The 17,271-nt window shown below is 64.8% G+C and overlaps 1 protein-coding gene across 1 annotated transcript; it reads right to left on the reverse strand.

The window, feature by feature from the left end:
- Positions 1 to 1,816: 1,816 nt before the first annotated feature.
- Positions 1,817 to 15,627, reverse strand: SIX5 (SIX homeobox 5). Its single transcript, XM_037884313.2, has 5 exons — positions 15,289 to 15,627; positions 10,061 to 10,692; positions 5,830 to 7,049; positions 4,388 to 4,973; positions 1,817 to 3,386 (listed from the first exon to the last, which is right to left on the reverse strand). Exons 1-5 carry the CDS (start codon positions 15,625 to 15,627, stop codon positions 3,251 to 3,253), a joined length of 2,913 nt encoding a protein of 970 aa, XP_037740241.1. The 3' UTR covers positions 1,817 to 3,250.
- Between the last annotated feature and the right edge of the window lie 1,644 nt (positions 15,628 to 17,271).

Raw genomic sequence — 17,271 nt, forward strand, 5'->3', positions numbered from 1 at the left:
AAACCCTCTGGGTGCTGTGCCGCCCCAGTGTGGAGCCACGGGACCAGCACTACCCTGCGGACCCTTGCCCTGGGGGTTCCCCCCTCACTGCCAGGAGGGCACAGTGCATGGATCTCAGCCCTCTGCACCCCTCTCCTGGCACCCCCCAGCCTGCTCCCCTCTGCACCCCCCTCCTCTGTGCCCTCCCTCCCATTACCCCTCTCCCCTCCTCTGTGCTAGCCAGGCAGCCGGCAGTTCCATCCCACCTGGGGGTGGCACCTGCTAGCTGGCACCCAGGGGACCAGTGTTTGGCCAGAAAACACAGAGGACACAAACTTGGCCTCCATCCATTGCCTCAGGCTAACGCTAGGCTAGAGGGATCTCAGCAGCCCCCGCATCCAGCTCCCCCCCCGCACCCCCGGGAACGTAGGGCTTGTGTCAACATTGGCATCAGGGCCACAGCCAGCTTGGCCTTCGGGGCGGTGGTTTTCCCAGCCAATTAGAATAGAGACAAACTGGACCCACCCAGTTCATCCCGCAAACCCTCCAGCGGCAGCGTCTCACCCCAGTGCGGGAGGAGACCAAAGCAGGGAGTCCCCCGGGAGTTGGGGGGCAAAGGCCCACGCGTCGAGCAGGGCTAACGAACAGCACTGGGGGGAGAATGGGGCACAACTGATGGACGATTTTATCCTGGAAGTCCAGGGCGGAGCTGATCTGGGAGCAGGGCATAGGTTGGTCGAAACTCTCCCAGACTCTCCGGCTGCTGCAGTAGCACTGGGGACCGTGCCCATGGGAGTTAGGCACCTTTGAGGAGCTGGGTCCAAGGTCACACAGGGAGTCCAGAGCAGGGCCTTCAAACCAGCCCTCCCAAGTCCTGGCCTAGCGTGCTAGGCACGTGGCCAGCCGAGGTGGAGCAGCGGGAGGAAGGCGACAAGGAGGAGAGGGAGTCCGAGAACCGCACACACCCTCGGATTTACCGTGTCGGTGCTCTGGGGCCGGAAGCGTCGGCTCTGGTGTTTGTACAGCGCCTAGCGCGATGGGGGTGGGCCTGCTCCACGCCTGGCGCTCCGAGGCGCTACCGTAACGCGCCTCCCCACACCAAGTAGGCTGTGCTCACCTCCGGGCTGCTCAGAGGCAGCGAGCGCATCTCGCCCCTGCCCAGCCAGGCCTGCAGTACTCGGCCTTGCTTCCCCCACGCGGATCCCCCTCCACACATATGCCTGGGCGAGTCTCAGCAGAAGTGCTCTGTGCAGTAACAAAACCAGCCCCTGGCACCCAGCGACGCTGCCCGCCGGGTGCAGATCCAGCTGGGGTGGGGCCAGTTGGCTCAGTGCTGGGCATAGGGGACCCAAATGCTTTAGCCAGACTGAGCATCCCAGCCCAGGAGGTTACATACACATTTAGGGCCACAGGCTCCAGGGCCAGCCTCTCCATCACCTTCCCCACATGAAGTCCCGCAACTCCCAACCAGCTCAGCAAACAGGGTGAGGCACGGGCAACGCGGCCCGGGTGACAGAGCAGGCTGGTGACGTGGGACCAAGGTGTGATGGTGAAGCTCACAGCCGGGGGGCAAGAGGCCAGGTCTCTTGGTGCCACTCAAGCTGGGGGCTAATGGCCAGGATTACAAGATGGAGGCCATGAGGTAGGGTGGGGGTTACTGAGGGACCAGGCCTGCTGGTGCCCCTCCCCATGGAGACAACCCTCAGCCTGGCCACCCTTGAGCTGTGGGGAGAGGTCACACGTGGCAGTGGAAGGGGACCCAAGGGGGCAGCTGCTGCCAGTTTCCCTGGCACCCCCCACCCACCACGCTCCCAGCCCCAGCCAGCAGCAGGCCATGTTATATAGAATATATATTTATGGATATACAAATTTCATACAGTACCAGGATGGATGGATGGACGGACAGACAGACAGACACACACACAGAGCGCTACGTTAAAAAAAAACAACAACCAACAGTAATAGTGTATAGGGATGACGAGGACAGAAGCTTCTTAAAAAAAAGAATATCGGGTAGAAATGATTGTTCCTCACAAAAAAAAAAAATTGTAGCAAAATGGTGAACATAATAATAATCGTGAGATGCACTAGTACCTGGTGAGAGGAGGGTGGGACAGGAGGCAGTGCCCCAAGATTCAAGTGTCCAGTCTGGGTCCCTCCGCAGATAACCATGGTGCACGGGTGGAGGGGGAAGGGAAGGAACCACCGGTGCCACACCGCTGGCTCGCCAGACAGAGCTGACCCCGCCCCCCGGTTTGTTCGTCTTGGACAGCCAGAGAAACCCAACAGGCTCATGGGAGGCCAGGGTGCCGGAGGAGCCCATGGGTGCCATGGTGGGGACAACTTCGAGGAGTCACAATGGAAGCTCTGGATTTTGAGGATGAGGAACCGGGGAAGAAGAGAGGACGACAGGGGAGCCGGTCCCAGATGACAACGAAGGCTGAAAAACCACAAAGAGCAGCTTGTTCCGAGGTGGGTCCAAGAGAAGCCAGCTGCTCCAAGGGGTGGGAACCCATTCCAGTGTGGATCTAGAACCTGGAAGCTCCATGAAGCTGGGACCCATTCAGATGATGATCTAGAACCCTGGAAGCTCCAAGGGGTGGGAACCCATTCTGATGTGGTTCCAGTTGCACTGTTGAGGATCCAGTTCCAGTGTGGCTCAAGAACCTGGTGGTTTCCTTGTGCGGGGGATCCCATATTGCCAGGGATCAAGAAACTGGCTACTCCATGAGGCAGGTTTCTCATTGAGACATGGATCTAGAATCCATTAGCTCCATGGCAGGGGAGAGCTTCTATCCCAATGTAGGTCTAGAAACTGGGTACTCCATGGTGGCAGACAGATCCCACTCCAGTGTGGATCCAGAACCCAGTTACTCCATGGAGCAGAAATCCCAGCCTGGCACAGATTTAGAACCGGATTACTCCGTCAGGCTGGGATCTGGTCTGGTGTGGATCTGGGACACAGGAGTCCCATTCTGCTGCAGATCGAGAACCTGGTTGTCCCACAGGGGGAGGGATCCTGTCCCGTGGTAGATCTGGACCCAGGCATCCTGTGTGGAGAGGACCCCGTACCAAAATGGCTCTCTGGTAGCTCCGTAGTGAGATTTGAGGGAGTCTAAAGCCTTCAACCAGTCCAACATACCCGCTCGAACAAACCCCACCAGGCTGGTGGGAAATATGGCCTCGGCTGGCCATGGCAGGAGCGGCCACCGCTCCGACGTAGTGAATGTTTACAAAAGTTAAATGCACTTTATTTTTTAATATAAAAGATTCAGCTCGTGGGGTGTTTATCCTCCTGCTGGAAGAGTGATTCAAAAACCAGTGAGACCATTAAATACAGGTGGGGCGAGGCACGCCGGGGTGACGGTCCCGGGCACGCTGGAATCACGTAGCAGGATTTGCTCCTTCTAAAAATATATATTTTTATATATATAAAAATTCTTTCATGTAAAAAATAAGAAGTCAGGTGAGCTGGTTTGTAGTGTCTAGGAGTGAAAGGTGGGGGACCCATGAAATTCAGGGGGAGTAACTAGGGATGACTTTGGGTTTCATTCGTCAGATTCACATGCAGCCCCATCGGTGCCACTCCGGCAGCCTACCCGGGGCAGAAATGACCCCAATAATCCCCCCCCCCCATGCGTATGGGGAGCTGGCATAAGGGTTCTTATCCCTGCTCCTGGTATAGAGGGCGGATTGGGGGTGTGGCCGGAGCACAGGGCACTGTGGCTATTCACTGCCCCACAAGGGGCATGGCGGGGACAGACTATGGGGAACCCCAAGGCAGGACAGGGGAACAGGGAGCCAGGCCCCAGAATTTTCCTCCACCAAAAAACAGTCAGTGGTTCCCGCAGCGACCGACGGGACCTGGGGTCTGATCAGCAGCTGCCCCAGAAACCCCGTTCCCTTAGCACCAAGACCCCACTGCGCTGCATGGCTCCCACACCCTGCTCTGGGAAGACGCTTAGTGTTTCTAGGAAAGGGGGGGGCGGGAGCAGGGAGCAGCTCATTACCTCAAAGCCCATTAATGCCTGCTTTTGTCCTGCCCCCTCTAAGCCACAACAGCTGACACCCCCTTCCTGGGGGGCTAGGAGCTTGCCTGGCAAGAGCCAGATTCCCTTCCCCCCACCCCGAAGTTTGGAGTTGTAGTGTTTGGTCATGGGCCCCCCCCCAGATGCAGCCTCGGATCCGGCACCTCCCAACTGCCCAGAGCCTTTCAGGCGCCCGCAGTGTCAGGGCCCCCTGGCAGCAGGATCCGGGGTGAGGGCTCGGGGCTCTACACATGTCTGAGAGTTTGGATCTGATGCACTGGGGGCAGCGAAGGCACGGAGGGGCCAAGACCTGGCCCCCCAGGAGGCGGCTCCCTGGTCCCGTCCCGTGCTCCCCCTCTCCCCCCCGCCGAGCCTCTTACAAGTCCAGGGGCTCCTCCACCGGCACCGACTGCAGCTGGGTCAGCACCTTCTCGTCCGAGTCGAGACCCTCGGGATCCAGGGGGTCGCTGCCTGAACTGCCCAGCAGCAGCCCCTCGCCCTCGGGCAGCAGGAGGCCACTCGGCTCTGTGCCGTCCAGCACCTCCACCGCCCCCTTCTCCATCTCGAAGAGCCCCTCGGTGCCAGCCGCTTGCATCTCCATGCCCACCGAGCCGGGCCACGCTGCCGGCTGAGGCAGCGGGGACAGCACCAGGCCCTCCTGGGGGAAGTTCGAGAGGATGCCAGGTTGGCGGCCAGCCACACCGTCTGCCCCAAAAGCCAAGGCCGGCTGGCCCGCCCCGGCGCCCTCGGAGTTCACGGGCCCTGGGATGGGGGCGCTGGTGGCTGTTAGAGGCGCCGTTTCTTGCTTGATGGGCAGGGCCAGGCTGCCAGCGGGGGCGGAGAGCACCGGGGACATGAGCATGGTGGCCGGGAAGGTGGCGGTCAGGATGAGCTTGCCCTGCTGGAGCGTCATGCCGGTGAGGATGGTGCCGCCACCCGGCACTGGGTTCGTCAGGAGGAAGTTCCCTGCAGAGGGGAGAAGAGGGGGGCAGGGGGAACCCACAGGCCTCAGATGGGTGAGTGTCATCATCCCTTGTACAGCTGAGGGGAACAGAGCGGAAAGGACTAGCCCATGGGCACCCAGCAAGTCATCAGAGGTGGCACGAGAACCCAGGAGTCCTGGCTCGCACCCCCTGCTCTAACTACTAGACCCCACTCTCCTCCCAGAACTGGGAACAGAACCCAGGAGTCCTGACTAGAGTAGGAGGGGCTGGGAGCCAGGTCTCCTGGGTTCTATTCCCACTTCTGCCACCAACCTGCTGGGGGACTTGGGTCAGCCCCTCCTGCTCTCCGTGTCTCAGGCTAAAAGGGGCCAGCCTGACCCTCCCCTGAGCCCCAGCCAGCGAGCCCCCAGGCCAGAGACACCCCCCGGCCCCCGCACACACAGCCAGTCCTGTACCCGGACCCGTGCTGGAGCAGAGCTTGGAGAGACATGGGGTCTTGGTGGAAGGACTCAGGGACTCCCCCAACCCCCTGGAACCTTGCCCTAAGATTCAGCGCCCTTCCCCCCCAAACACCCACAGCCCCAGGACTCCCTCTGCTTCATCGGTGCTCCAAAATAGTCTCCCCATGGGCCCAGGTCCACACCCCTCCCCCCAGCCTCTCCCCAGCCCTCAGGTCCTTCCTCTAGAACTTCTCTGATCTCCCCCGACCCCGACCTGTGGGCCAGGGGCCCCCCCAGCACACGCAGCCCCCAAATCCACCTGGCCAGGGCACAGGCCCCAATCCTCCCCCAGTCATTCCAGCTGCGCTCCCCCGGCCAGGGCAAACGCAGCCAGCCAGCCCCTCCCTCCCACCCCCCGCCCGGCACCCGCGGCAGTACCTGGCGCCCCGGCAGGCAGCTGCAGCGTGGTCACACCCACGTTGGCATTGATGAGGTGCACGTTGCTCTGCCCCACGGTCCCGCCGGCCGCCTGCGGGGCCCCCACCTTGAGCGGGGCGGCGCTGGCCAGGATCTGGATCGGCCCCACCCCCTGCTGCAGCGTCACCACCTGCGACGTGGGCACCACTTGCGGGAGCGAGATGAGCTGGGAGCCCTGGGGCACCGAGAGCAGCTGCGGGGCGGGGGCCCCCTGGGGCACTGAGTAGACCTGGGTGGGTGAGAGCGGCACCGTCTGGGGAGGGGACAGCACCGGGGTGCCTGGGGCCGGCTGGCACAGGGGCACCACTTGGGAGGGGGGCGAGACCTGGGAGATGGGGATCAGGGGCGGGGCGGGGACGTGGACCACGGCTGGCACCGGGGCAGCCTGAGCTGGCCCCGGGATGGGCGAGGTGAGGGCGGGGAAGGACAGCAGGGGAGAGCCCTGGAGGAGCGGGGTGGCAGCCGGGGGAGGCGACGTCACGGGCAGGGCCTGGCCAGGCTGAGAACCGGGCACCACGTGGGAGAGGGGGACGATCTGGGAGCCGGAGGCCACCGGCTGGGGGAGCGCCGGGGCCGGGCAGGGGGCTTCCTCGCCCGACGGCACCACCTGGGGCACTGAGCTGGCCGGCGCGGGAAGCAGCACCCCCTTCGGGTCGGACGCGGCCGGGGGAAGGAACGTGGGCACCTCGGACAGGGCCCCGACCGCCTGGCTCTCCTCTGTCTTCACCTCCAAGGTGCCCGGGCTGAACACCAGAGAGGACAGTGCCTCGCCGGCTTCCGCCTTGATGTCAGGCCTGGCCGAGGCGGCCGGCGGCGACTCCAGGCCAGTGCCGGTTGGGGTCTTGGCCCCCGCCAGGGCGGCGCCGTTGAGGAGCACGGGCGGGGTGGGCGCCACAGGGCTCAGGGTGATGGTCTGGCTGTCGCCCAGCGCCAGCCCGTTGATGAGCACCCCGCCTGGCGCCTGGAGCACGGAGCCGCTGTTCAGCAGCATGGCCTGCGGGCCGGCCGTGGTGATGAAGTTGCCGTTGAGCAGGATGGACGAGGCCCCGGCGGGCGCCGGCAAGAAGAGGTTCCCCGAGGCGCCGGCCCCATCCGGCCCGGCGGGCGTCCCCACGGCCAGCTCAGTCTCCTCCAGGCCCCGGCTCGACTCGTCCTCCGTGCTGGGGTTCCCGTCCGACTCGCTGCCGGGAGAGAGGGACTGTCAGGGGCGGGGGGTTAGCCGGAGCTGTCACCCCCCCTCTAGCTGCAGCCTCTGCCCCCACCATAAAGGGGGCTGATATCCAGAGAGTAATGAGAGACAGCATGGCCCAGTGGGTAGAGCAGCCAACTGGGCCTTCAGAGACCGGAGTTCTAATCCCAGCTCTGGCTTGCTAGGCGAATGCCTTCCTCGCCCCATGCCTCAGTTTCCCCACTGTATAGTCAGACTGCCAGCTCCTGGGGGCAGGGCCTGAGCCGGGTTAGGATCTTTTGGGCCAGTGAGTTTGACAGCGTTGAAAGCTCCCGACCCCCCTGCCTCCCGACGGCTCAGTTACCTCGTGACACAAACCTACCTGGGGTCCGCAGGCTGCACCACAAATAGGAAAGTTCCCCAGCAACCCAAGAGTTCCCCACCCCCCGGCAGAGTCCCAGCAGGACTGATTCCAGCCAGAGGGGGGTCCTCCAAGCCCACATGGCCAGAGCTGGAGACCCCGCAACTCTACTACCTACATCACAGGCCATGAACTAGATCCCCAGCTGGGGTCAATCATCCTCGCTCCATTGGAGACTCTGGGGCTGCGCTGATTTCCCTCAGCCAAGGCTCTGGCCCCACAGATCGAGGGAAGGCAGCAGAGATCCAGCGCGAAATTCGTTGCGGGGTCTCAGAGTCGTCACCCGCCCACCCCCAGCAGTCAGGCATCGGCCTCCCCACACCACGCGGCAGGGATACAAGGAGCTGCGACACAGAGATCCGGCCGTCCCAGGCCACGTCTCCAGCCCCGCGGGTTTGCACCAGGCCCCAGCCTCGCGGGACCCAGCTTCCCTAGGCCCCAGCCGGGGGAGGACACCAGCACGGGCTGGAAGGTGAAATCACCAGGATGCCAGAGAGCTGGGGGTGGAGGAAGGGGGGTCTCACATTTCACAACAAAGGGAGAGAGTTGGGAACAGCCCCCCTTCCCCTCATGGGGAGAGATGGAAGACACCAAGTCAAGACACCTCCCCACACACTTCTTGTACTGAGGGTGTATCGGTAAGGGCCTATCCCCCACCACCACTCTTCCCCCGGGAGCGGTGTGGGGAGGGGGCGCTTCTCTTGCCATGGGTCCCAGCACTGTGGGGGGATGAGTTGGGTGCATATGGTTTGGGGGTGCACCTTGCTCTCATGGGGGGAGTCAGAGCATTGTGGGGGATGGGTCAGGATGCATCGGATTTTGGGGTGCATCTAGCTTTCTCTGGGGGCTCCCAGCACTGACTCCTGACCCTGTAGGAGGAGGTGTCTATGAATACGTGGGGGCTGCCAACACCTCTTATTGGGGTTGCTGGCCTGTCCCTGGGGAGAAATGGGAGGGGTGCATGGGGTTTTGGGGTGCACCCTCCCAGCTCCTCTCCTGCCCAGGGGTGAGATCTGGGGAGGGAAGCTGTCCCTCTTGCTGAGTGGTCCCAGTCCAAAATGAGGTCTGCCTGGGTGATTTGGAGGTGCTGTTACAGGACGCTTCCTGTGTCTATTACTGGGTGCCCTCCTGCTGCAGGGGCTGTGTTATTTTGGGGGATCCCTCCAGAATCCTGGGGCTTCCCATCCCCTCTCACCAAAAGAGATTCTTCTTTTCCCTGGGGACACATCTTCGAAGTTCCTATAGGTTCTTGGGGTCCCCCTTTCCCTGCAGCAGGATGAGATATTGGGGTATCTCCTCACATCTAGCTGAGGATGCCTGCAGAGGGGAGGTTCCTCTTGCTGGGGTTCCCTTCACCCTATAAGGGGACGCCTGCAAGAGGTCAAGGTCCGTCCTCCAACCTCCTTTGGAGGTCCCTGTAGGGGGTGCCTATGGGATCCAAAGAGGGGGTGAATAGGATTGAGGGGGGATCCTTCCAGGGGGAGCTGAATAGGATCTTTGGGGTGTGTAGGATCAGGTTGGGGTGCTTGCAGGAGAGGGCTGTATAGGATGGGGTGCCTGCGGAGGAGAATCTGGGGTGTATAGGATCTGGGGGGGGGCCCAGAGGGGAAATGTATAGGTTCTAAGAGTTGTAGGCTCTGGGGGGTCGTAGCAGAAGAGGGTGTATAGAATCTGGGGCTGTCCCTGCGGGGGGGAGGGGTATAGTATTGGTGTGCAGGGGGGGTGTCGTTGCAGAGGTGTAGGCTCTGGGGGCTGCACAGGATCCAGAGAGGTCCCTGAAGAGGGAAGATGTACAGGATCTCGGGAGTACAGGGCCCCAGAAACGCCCGCTGCAGAGAGGGGGCTTTACAGGCTTTCGAAGTGGGGGCGGGAGCGAACAGAGTGAGCTGCAAAGTCTCGGGAGGGGGGGTGTTTCTCTCATGGGAAGTGGGGGTGCTGCATGGGAAAAATTTTCCCGTACCAGGCTCTCAAGGGAGAGTGTGTCCCTCACCCGCAGAGGGAGGGGGTTCCTGTGCGGGGCTCTCGGGGGAGGGGAGCTCTGGCCAGGCTCTCAGGGGATCCCTGCAAGTGTGGGGGCTGTCGGCGGGTGGGGGGATACGGGCTCGGGTTCCCCGCAGAGGCTGAGGGGGGGCTGTCCGGGCTCCCGGGGGGGGGGGGCCTCGGGTTCCCCGCAGAGGCTGAGGGGGGGCTGTCCGGGCTCGCGGGGGGGGGCTGTCCGGGCTCCCGGCGGGGGCTGTCTGGGCTCGCGGGGGGGGGGCGGGTTCCCCGCAGAGGCTGGGGGGGGCTGTCTGGGCGCGCGGGAGAGAGCGGGTTCCACGCAGAGGCTGGGGGGGGGGCTGTCCGGGCTCCCGGGGGGGGGGCTGTCTGGGCTCGCGGGGGGGGGCGGGTTCCCCGCAGAGGCTGGGGGGGGGGCTGTCCGGGCTCCCGGGGGGGGGCTGTCTGGGCTGGCGGGGGGGGGGGGGGCTGGTTCCCCCAGAGGCTGCGGGGGGGCTGTCCGGGCTGGCGGGGGGGGGGGGCGGGTTCCCCCCAGAGGCTGCGGGGGGGGGCTGTCCGTTCTCTGGGGGAGTCCGGTCTGGAGGGGGGGGATCCCCTCCCCCCTTTACCTCTTGCTGGGGGTGCCGGCGCCTCCCCCGCTGCGGTCCCGCTGCCGCCGGTTCTTGAACCAGTTGCTGACCTGGGTGAGCGAGAGGCCGGTGTCGCGGGCCAGGCGCCGCTTCTGCTCGGGGCTGGGGTAGCGGCTGCGGCCGTAGGAGTCGCGCAGGGCGGCCCGCGAGCGGCGCTTGAAGCAGTACACCGTCTCCTCGCCGTCCCAGATGGTGCTGGGCAGCGGGAACTTCTTGCGCAGCCGGTACTTGTCCACCGCGCCCAGCGCCCGGCCCCGGGCCGCCTCGGCCTCGCGGTAGCGGGCGCGCAGGTAGAGGTCCTGCAGGAAGGGGTGGTGCGGGGCGGCGAAGGGCCGGCTCTGCACCAGCCGGTACAGCTCCCCGAAGTCGCCGCGCTGGAAGGCCAGCAGCGCCCGCGCCTTGGCCAGGCTCTCCCCGCCCGCCGCCGGCTCCGGCTCGGCCGGCAGCGAGCCCAGGAAGCGGCCCAGCCGGCCCGGGTCGCCGGCCTGCAGCAGCGCCTCGCACACGCACGACACTTGCTCCGGGGAGAAGCGCGGCGGGGCCGCCGGCGGCGGCGGGGAGCCCGCGGGGGGGGCGGCGGCGGCCGGCGGCGGGGAAGGGGGGGGCGGCCGCTAAAGTTGGCAGAAGTTGGCGGGACTCGCCCGCCGGCGGCGGGGGCGGCGGCGGCGGCTGGGGGGCCCCCCCCGGGCCGCGGCCGGGCGCGGCGGGATCCGCAGGGAAGGAAGCCATGTTCGGGGCTCGGGTGCCTCCTCCCCCGCCCTGCCCCCCCCCGCGTCCCCTCCCCCTCTGTTCTTCTCCCCCCCCTCCTCCCCGCGTCGCCGCCCCCCAATCCTCGACCCCCCTCCCTCCCCAGTCCCCCCTTCTCACTCGCCCCCTCCCGCCCCTTCCCCAGCCCCCCCTCACTCCCCGGGCTCCGCCCCCTGCCCCTCGGCTCCGCCCCCTCTTCCTCCACTTCCAAAGCGCCAGCCTGGCTTGTCCCGTTCACACACAAAGGGAGCGTCGCCAAAAAACAGCTTCCTTCCTCCCCCCGCCTCCCGGCCAGCTCTGCCCGCCGTCCCCGGCCCCCATCTGCCCCCTTCCTCCCGGCGCCGCCCCCGCCACTTTGCAAAAGTTTCCAAACACGTTGCCACGCGGGGAGGGGGGCGGATCCCGGGGCGCTCGCGCCGCTTGGCCGAAGTTGGCGAGTGTCTGCAGGAGCCTGCTGGTGGGATGCGGCTCCTTCCCCCCCCGCCCCAGCCCCAGCCCCAGCCCCGGGGCCTAGCGAGCCGCGCCCTCCCCCGCCGGGCGCAGGGAGACGCGGCTGCTCCGCGGGAGGCCGAGCCTGGGCAGGCGACTGGCCGCAGCCAGCGGGGGGAGGGGCAGGGCCGTTGTTGTCCGGCCTCGGGGTCGGGGTGGGCAGCGCCTGGGCTTTCTGGGCCGGGGGGAGCTGGGGGGAGGGTCTGGGAGCAGAGCCGGGGTCTGGGTGCGCGGGGCGGGGAGCCAGGAGCGGGCCTGGGAGGAGCAGAGCCGGGGGTTGGGGGGCTGGGAGCAGAGCCGGGGGCTGGGGGGGTGGGTGGGTGGGTGGGGGCGGTGTCCATGGCGAACCCACCCTCGGGACTATTCTGAGCCTGGTGACTGCTCAGGCCACCATCCGGGGCTCCAACGTCTCTCCAGCAAAAGGTGGCTCCGAAGTTTTGCCCTTATAACCCCCCCCCTCCCTACACCCTTCCCCTGCCACCCCCACCCCCCCTCCGCCCCAATGTCTTGCCATTTTGGTGGGGCCCCGCGGGTGGAGCTGCGCTGGGGCCCGGTTGCAGGGATGTCACTGCGGCGGGCCGGGCTGGGGCCGGCAGAAAGAGGAGGAGAATCTGGGGTGCACCCCCCCCGGGAGCCCGGACAGCCCCCCCCCCGCGGGGAGCCCGAGGCCCCCCCCCGGGAGCCCGGACAGCCCCCCCCCCCGCGGGGAGCCCGAGGCCCCCCCCCGGGAGCCCGGACAGCCCCCCTCCTCTGCGGGGAACCCGAGCCCGTATCCCCCCACCCGCCGACAGCCCCCACACTTGCAGGGATCCCCTGAGAGCCTGGCCAGAGCTCCCCTCCCCCCAGAGCCCCGCACAGGAACCTCCTCCCTCTGTGGGTGCGGGACACCCTCTCCCTTGAGAGCCCGGTACGGGAAAATTTTTGCAGGGAACACTTCCCATGCAGCACCCCCACTTCCCATGAGAGAACCCCCCCCCGAGACTTTGCAGCTCACTCTGTTCGCTCCCGCCCCCACTTCGAAAGCCTGTAAAGCCCCCTCTCTGCAGCGGGCGTTTCTGGGGCCCTGTACTCCCGAGATCCTGTACATCTTCCCTCTTCAGGGACCTCTCTGGATCCTGTGCAGCCCCCAGAGCCTACACCTCTGCAACGACACCCCCCCTACACACCAATACTATACCCCCCCCTGCAGGAACAGCCCCAGATTCTATACACCCTCTTCTGCTACGACCCCCCAGAGCCTACAACTCTTAGAACCTATACATTTCCCCTCTGGGGGGCCCCCCCCAGATCCTATACACCCCAGATTCTCCTCCCAGGGCAGTGGGCGCGGCAGGGGTTGGTATGGACAATGGAAGAGCCATGGGCTCGGCTGGGGGTTCGCCCACAGCCGGTCTCCTGCCCCGCTCCTCACAGTGCCCCCTACTGAGCCAGCCCAGGGCTGGAGTAGCCAGGAGCTCATAAGAATGGTCAGACCAAACGTCCATCTAGCCCAGTGTCCTGTCTTCGGACAGTGGCCAATGCCAGGTGCCCCAGAAGGAAGGAAAAGGTCATCATCAAGTGATCCATCCCCTGTTGCCCGTTCCCGGCTTCTGGCAAACAGAGGCTAGGGACATCATCCCTTCCCATCCTAATAGCCCTTGATGGACCTTTCCTCCATGAACTTATCTAGTTCTTTTTTGTTACAGTCTTGGCCTTCACAACATCCTCTGGCAAGGAGTTCCACAGGTTGACTGTGCATTGTGTAAAGAAATACCCCCTTTTGTTTGTTTTAAACCTGCTGCCTACTAATTTCATTTCGTGCCCCCCCCCCACGCAGCCAGCGCCTCTGACCCACTCCCTACAGTGTGGTTGATGTGTGTGGGATGTGGTTGTCGGCGTCTGGGTGGCTGTCCATGCCGGGGGTGTATCCGTTCTTGAGTGCGGCTGTTTTGGTGCTTGTGCGGGGTTGTCAGTGTGTTCAGATGCTGCAGTGGGTGGTCAGTGCAGGTCAATTGTACGTGTCAATTGTGCTTGTCACTTGTGTCAGGCTGTGGTTGTGGGGTTGTGTGTGTGTGTCACTGTGCTTGTGGTTTGTGTCTCTCCGCCCCCCACATCCCCAGGCTCTGACTGCCCCACGGCTGGGTCCCCCAAGCATTGGTCACCCCGGGGGTGGCATTGGGGTCCCAGGGTGGGTTTCAGGGTGGAGACGTTTTGAACAGCTGGGTTGGGAGCGGGCCAGGTTGGGAGCCCAGAGAGGACGGGGTGGGCCAGTCCTGGGGACAGACAGGAACAGCTGCCTGGCACGGACGGGGTGGGAAGCAGCCACCATGGCTTAATACCTGTGCCCGGGGTCAGGTTACCAGCCATGCCCCCCCTTGGCTTGCTGGACAGCCCCAGCCCATGGGGACAGGCGGGGACAGCAGGGGTCCATAGGGCTGGGGTAGCAGAAGAGGGGTTAGCAAAGTACACAGTTCTGCTGGTGCCCCTCACTCCCAACCTGCAGGCCCCTGCTAGCCCAGCCCTGGGTCCGTCCCCCCCCGCCCCCGCCCCAGTTCTACCAGGGTCCATGGCAAAGGCAGCCCTTGCAAAGCCCTCCGCTCCTGGGGAGCGGCTGAGCCTATGGGACGTCTCAGCCCACCCCTAGAGAGCTGGGGCCACACAGAGCGGGCCCGGGCCCCAAGCACTGGTAGGGCTGGAGCTCTGCACGTCCCAGCCGGGTTCTGGCTGGAGGGAGCCCAGTGGTCTCTGCCTTGTCCCTGGGGGTGTCAGCTGTGCAGACCCAGCAGTGGAGGGTGCCATGGGCAGGAGGGGGCAGCCAGAGGGCGGGGGGAGCTCTAATCCGCTGTCCTCTGCTGGGCAGGATCAGAATTGCCCATCAGCGTGTCATAGACCCTCCCTGCAGCTGGGATTCTCTGGCTTGGGGTGGGGGCTGGCAGAGGCTGGGTGCTCTCCTCACTCTCGCCTCCAAGGGTCAGAAGTAAATCAGGCCCAGATCCACCAAAGTCGCCCCCCCCCCACCCCGGGGTCATTGATCACCCCCTCCAGAGAACTCGCAGCAGCATGTGGGCCTGGGCGAGCACCAGGGCCTGTATCCAAGCACCCAGCCTTCAGCCGGGGAGTGAGACATGGGCAGAACCTGGGACTCAGGTGTGGGCTCCCCCCACAGCCATCTCCTGCCCCGCTCCCCACAGCGCCCCCTGCTGGGAGAGTCCGGGGCTGGAGTAACTGGAGGCTCCTGCCCTGCTCCTCACAGCACCCCCTGCTGGGAGCGCTGGAGAACACGGTGCACTGGAGTGTTTTTGTCCATCCTGGCGATGTAGCCGGAGAACCTGCCATGCGGCCTTTGAATCTAACGGGCGACTGGAGGCTGGCCAGGCCTTTGTGGGACGGTGACATTTCACACATAGTCAGACCACGTTATGCCTATTTGGCACTGACAGCACGTCTGGAAAGCCTCCAGCCGCTCCAGATCTGCCTGTGTAGGGGCCAGGTATCTAGTCCAACCCCCTGCTCAAAGCAGGGCCAATCCCCAGTTTTTGCCCCAGATCTCTAAATGGCCCCCTCAAGGATTGAACTCACAACCCTGGGTTTAGCAGGCCAATGCTCAAACCTCTGAGCTATCCCTCCCCCCAACTCATCCCCCTTCTCCATGGCGCTCAACCCCACCTGCACCCGGGGTTCTGCTGGCCCAGCTCCCAGGTCTGGATCTTCATCTTCTGCCCGGAGACGTCCGACCCCACAGTGTGGCGGGTGGGGCGGAAATTGTTTGACTTCCCCACCAGCCAGGCAGCGCCCGGTCGGTGAACACGTCTTGACCAGCCTTGATTCCGATGAGTGGCCTGGCAAGTCCAACTAGCCAGTCGCCAGCTCAACAGAACCGGGGCCGGGTGGGGGGGGGGAACGCGTCCCTGCTGCGCCCCCAGGGTTGTGTAGAAACATGGTGAGAGCCGGGAGCCGGGACACATTCTGGTACGGGTGTGAAAATCACGTGCCAGATTTAGCCGAACACCTGGGGCACCAGCTTCTTTCACTGCCAGGCGAAGTGCTAAGCGGGCGACCGAATCCAGAGCTGCTGTGGGGTGGCTATTTGCCCCGTAAAGCAGGCGGTTAAATTCTCGGTGCGGCTGCATCCCACCGGGCAGAACGTGAGCAAAGCCTGTCCCAGGGCCCGGGGACCATGAGATCGGCCCGTAGCTGCCCCACTCGGGGCGAGAGCCTCTGCCCACTGTGATGCTGCCTGTCCGTTCTGCTTGGCGCTTTGCCCAGTGCCTGACGCAGGCCGATGGTCGCTGGGTGCCGCTGGGGTGCAATAGCTGCCAGGTCAGCCGCATGGCCAGTCTCACCTCCTCGAGCGATGCCGGATCACGGCTCCTCCCTGGGGCCGCAGCCCTGTGGTTTGCCGGGTCCTGTAGCCGCAGGCCCGTGGCTCAGATGGAGCCGCCTGGCATCGGGATGGAGGTCTGGGACGGCTGTGCCTGGCTCTGGAGTCAGGACGCAGGGGCAGGATGTCGCGTGCTCCGCCGCCCTGGCCCCAGGATGGGCACACCCAGCCCGGGGCGCTGGGCTGTCAAACGCTCCGGCACCAGGCCCCGTCCCGAGATCCCTGGGATTGAGCCGGAGCTGGGAATCTGCAATGCCAGGAGGCGATGATGCTCTCTGTAACCCACCTGTGCCAGGGCTTTCCCGGGCACCGACTGGGAGCCATTTCCACTGCTGCGGGGGGTCAGGGTTCACCGCTTCTGGCCCACCTGCTGCAGCCCCAGTCAGCCTGGTGCTGGGCATAGGGTGGGGGAGGAGCTGGCGCGCAAAGCAGGTGCCTCCGAGTGGGACAGCTCAGTGCCAGGGAAGGCGGGCACTGATGGGACAAGAGGGGACCCAGGTCGGGCACCAGGGGAGCAGATATCCCGGATGGGGGGGGGGGGGGTGTCTGGCCTGGCAGGTTGTGGTGGGGGAATCACAGGAGCAGACAAAGGCTCAGGTGAGATGGTGGCAGCTGGGCTTAGAGACCTGCCCGCCTGGCACACGCTCCCTGGCCAAGGCCTCGGCTGGGACAGGTTTCACCTGCTGCTCCAGCCCAGTCGTTTGTAGGGCCAGTGTCTGGCCTGTGTTTGTAACCAGCAAAGGTGGGAACTTCCAAGGCTGTGAGCTTCCTTGGAGCAGTGCCGGCCCCTCAGGCCAATCGAGAGCCTGGCGTGCCAGTGCGGCACCCGACGCACCAAGCACCAGAGCCAGGGTTCGCACGCAGCCCCGTGGGCTGCACCCAGTGCCAAGGAAAGGAGCCGTGAAAGCTCCTAGAGAGTCAGGAGAGGGGGAGCAGCCCCTCCCCATCCCCTTGAGGCCCACGCTGCTTCGCCTAACCACCTGCCCCGCCCCTCACAAGGGATAAGCCTGAGCTGGGGGCGCCGTCTTGTGGCTGATTGTAGAACTGCAGATATGCGAGACGCCCATGATAGGTATGCAGGGAAGCGTACTGCCTAGTGGTTAGAGCGGGAGGGGGCTGGGAGCCAGGACTCCTGGCACCCCCTTCCCCCCACACTGCCTCCTTCCCCCCAAACCCCAACATTGCCCCCTTCCCCCCAAACCCACACTGCCCCTTCCCCCCAGACCCAACACTTCCCCTTCCCTCCACACTGCCCCTTCTCCCCCAAACCCCGACACTGCCCCTTCCCCCCACACTCCTCCTTCTCCCCCAAACCCCAACACTGCCCCCTTCCCCCTACACTGTCCCCTTTCCCCCAAACCCAACACTGCCCCCTTCCCCCTATACTGCCCCCTTCCCCCCAAACCCCAACATTGCCCCCTTCTCCCCCAAACCCACACTGCCCCTTCCCCCCAGACCCAACACTTCCCCTTCCCCCTACACTGTCCCCTTTCCCCCAAACCCAACACTGCCCCCTTCCCCCCACACTGCCCCCTTCCCCCCAAACCCCAACATTGCCCCCTTCTCCCCCAAACCCACACTGCCCCTTCCCCCC

This window comes from Chelonia mydas, chromosome 23 (assembly GCF_015237465.2).
Source record: "Chelonia mydas isolate rCheMyd1 chromosome 23, rCheMyd1.pri.v2, whole genome shotgun sequence".
Taxonomy (NCBI): domain Eukaryota; kingdom Metazoa; phylum Chordata; order Testudines; family Cheloniidae; genus Chelonia; species Chelonia mydas.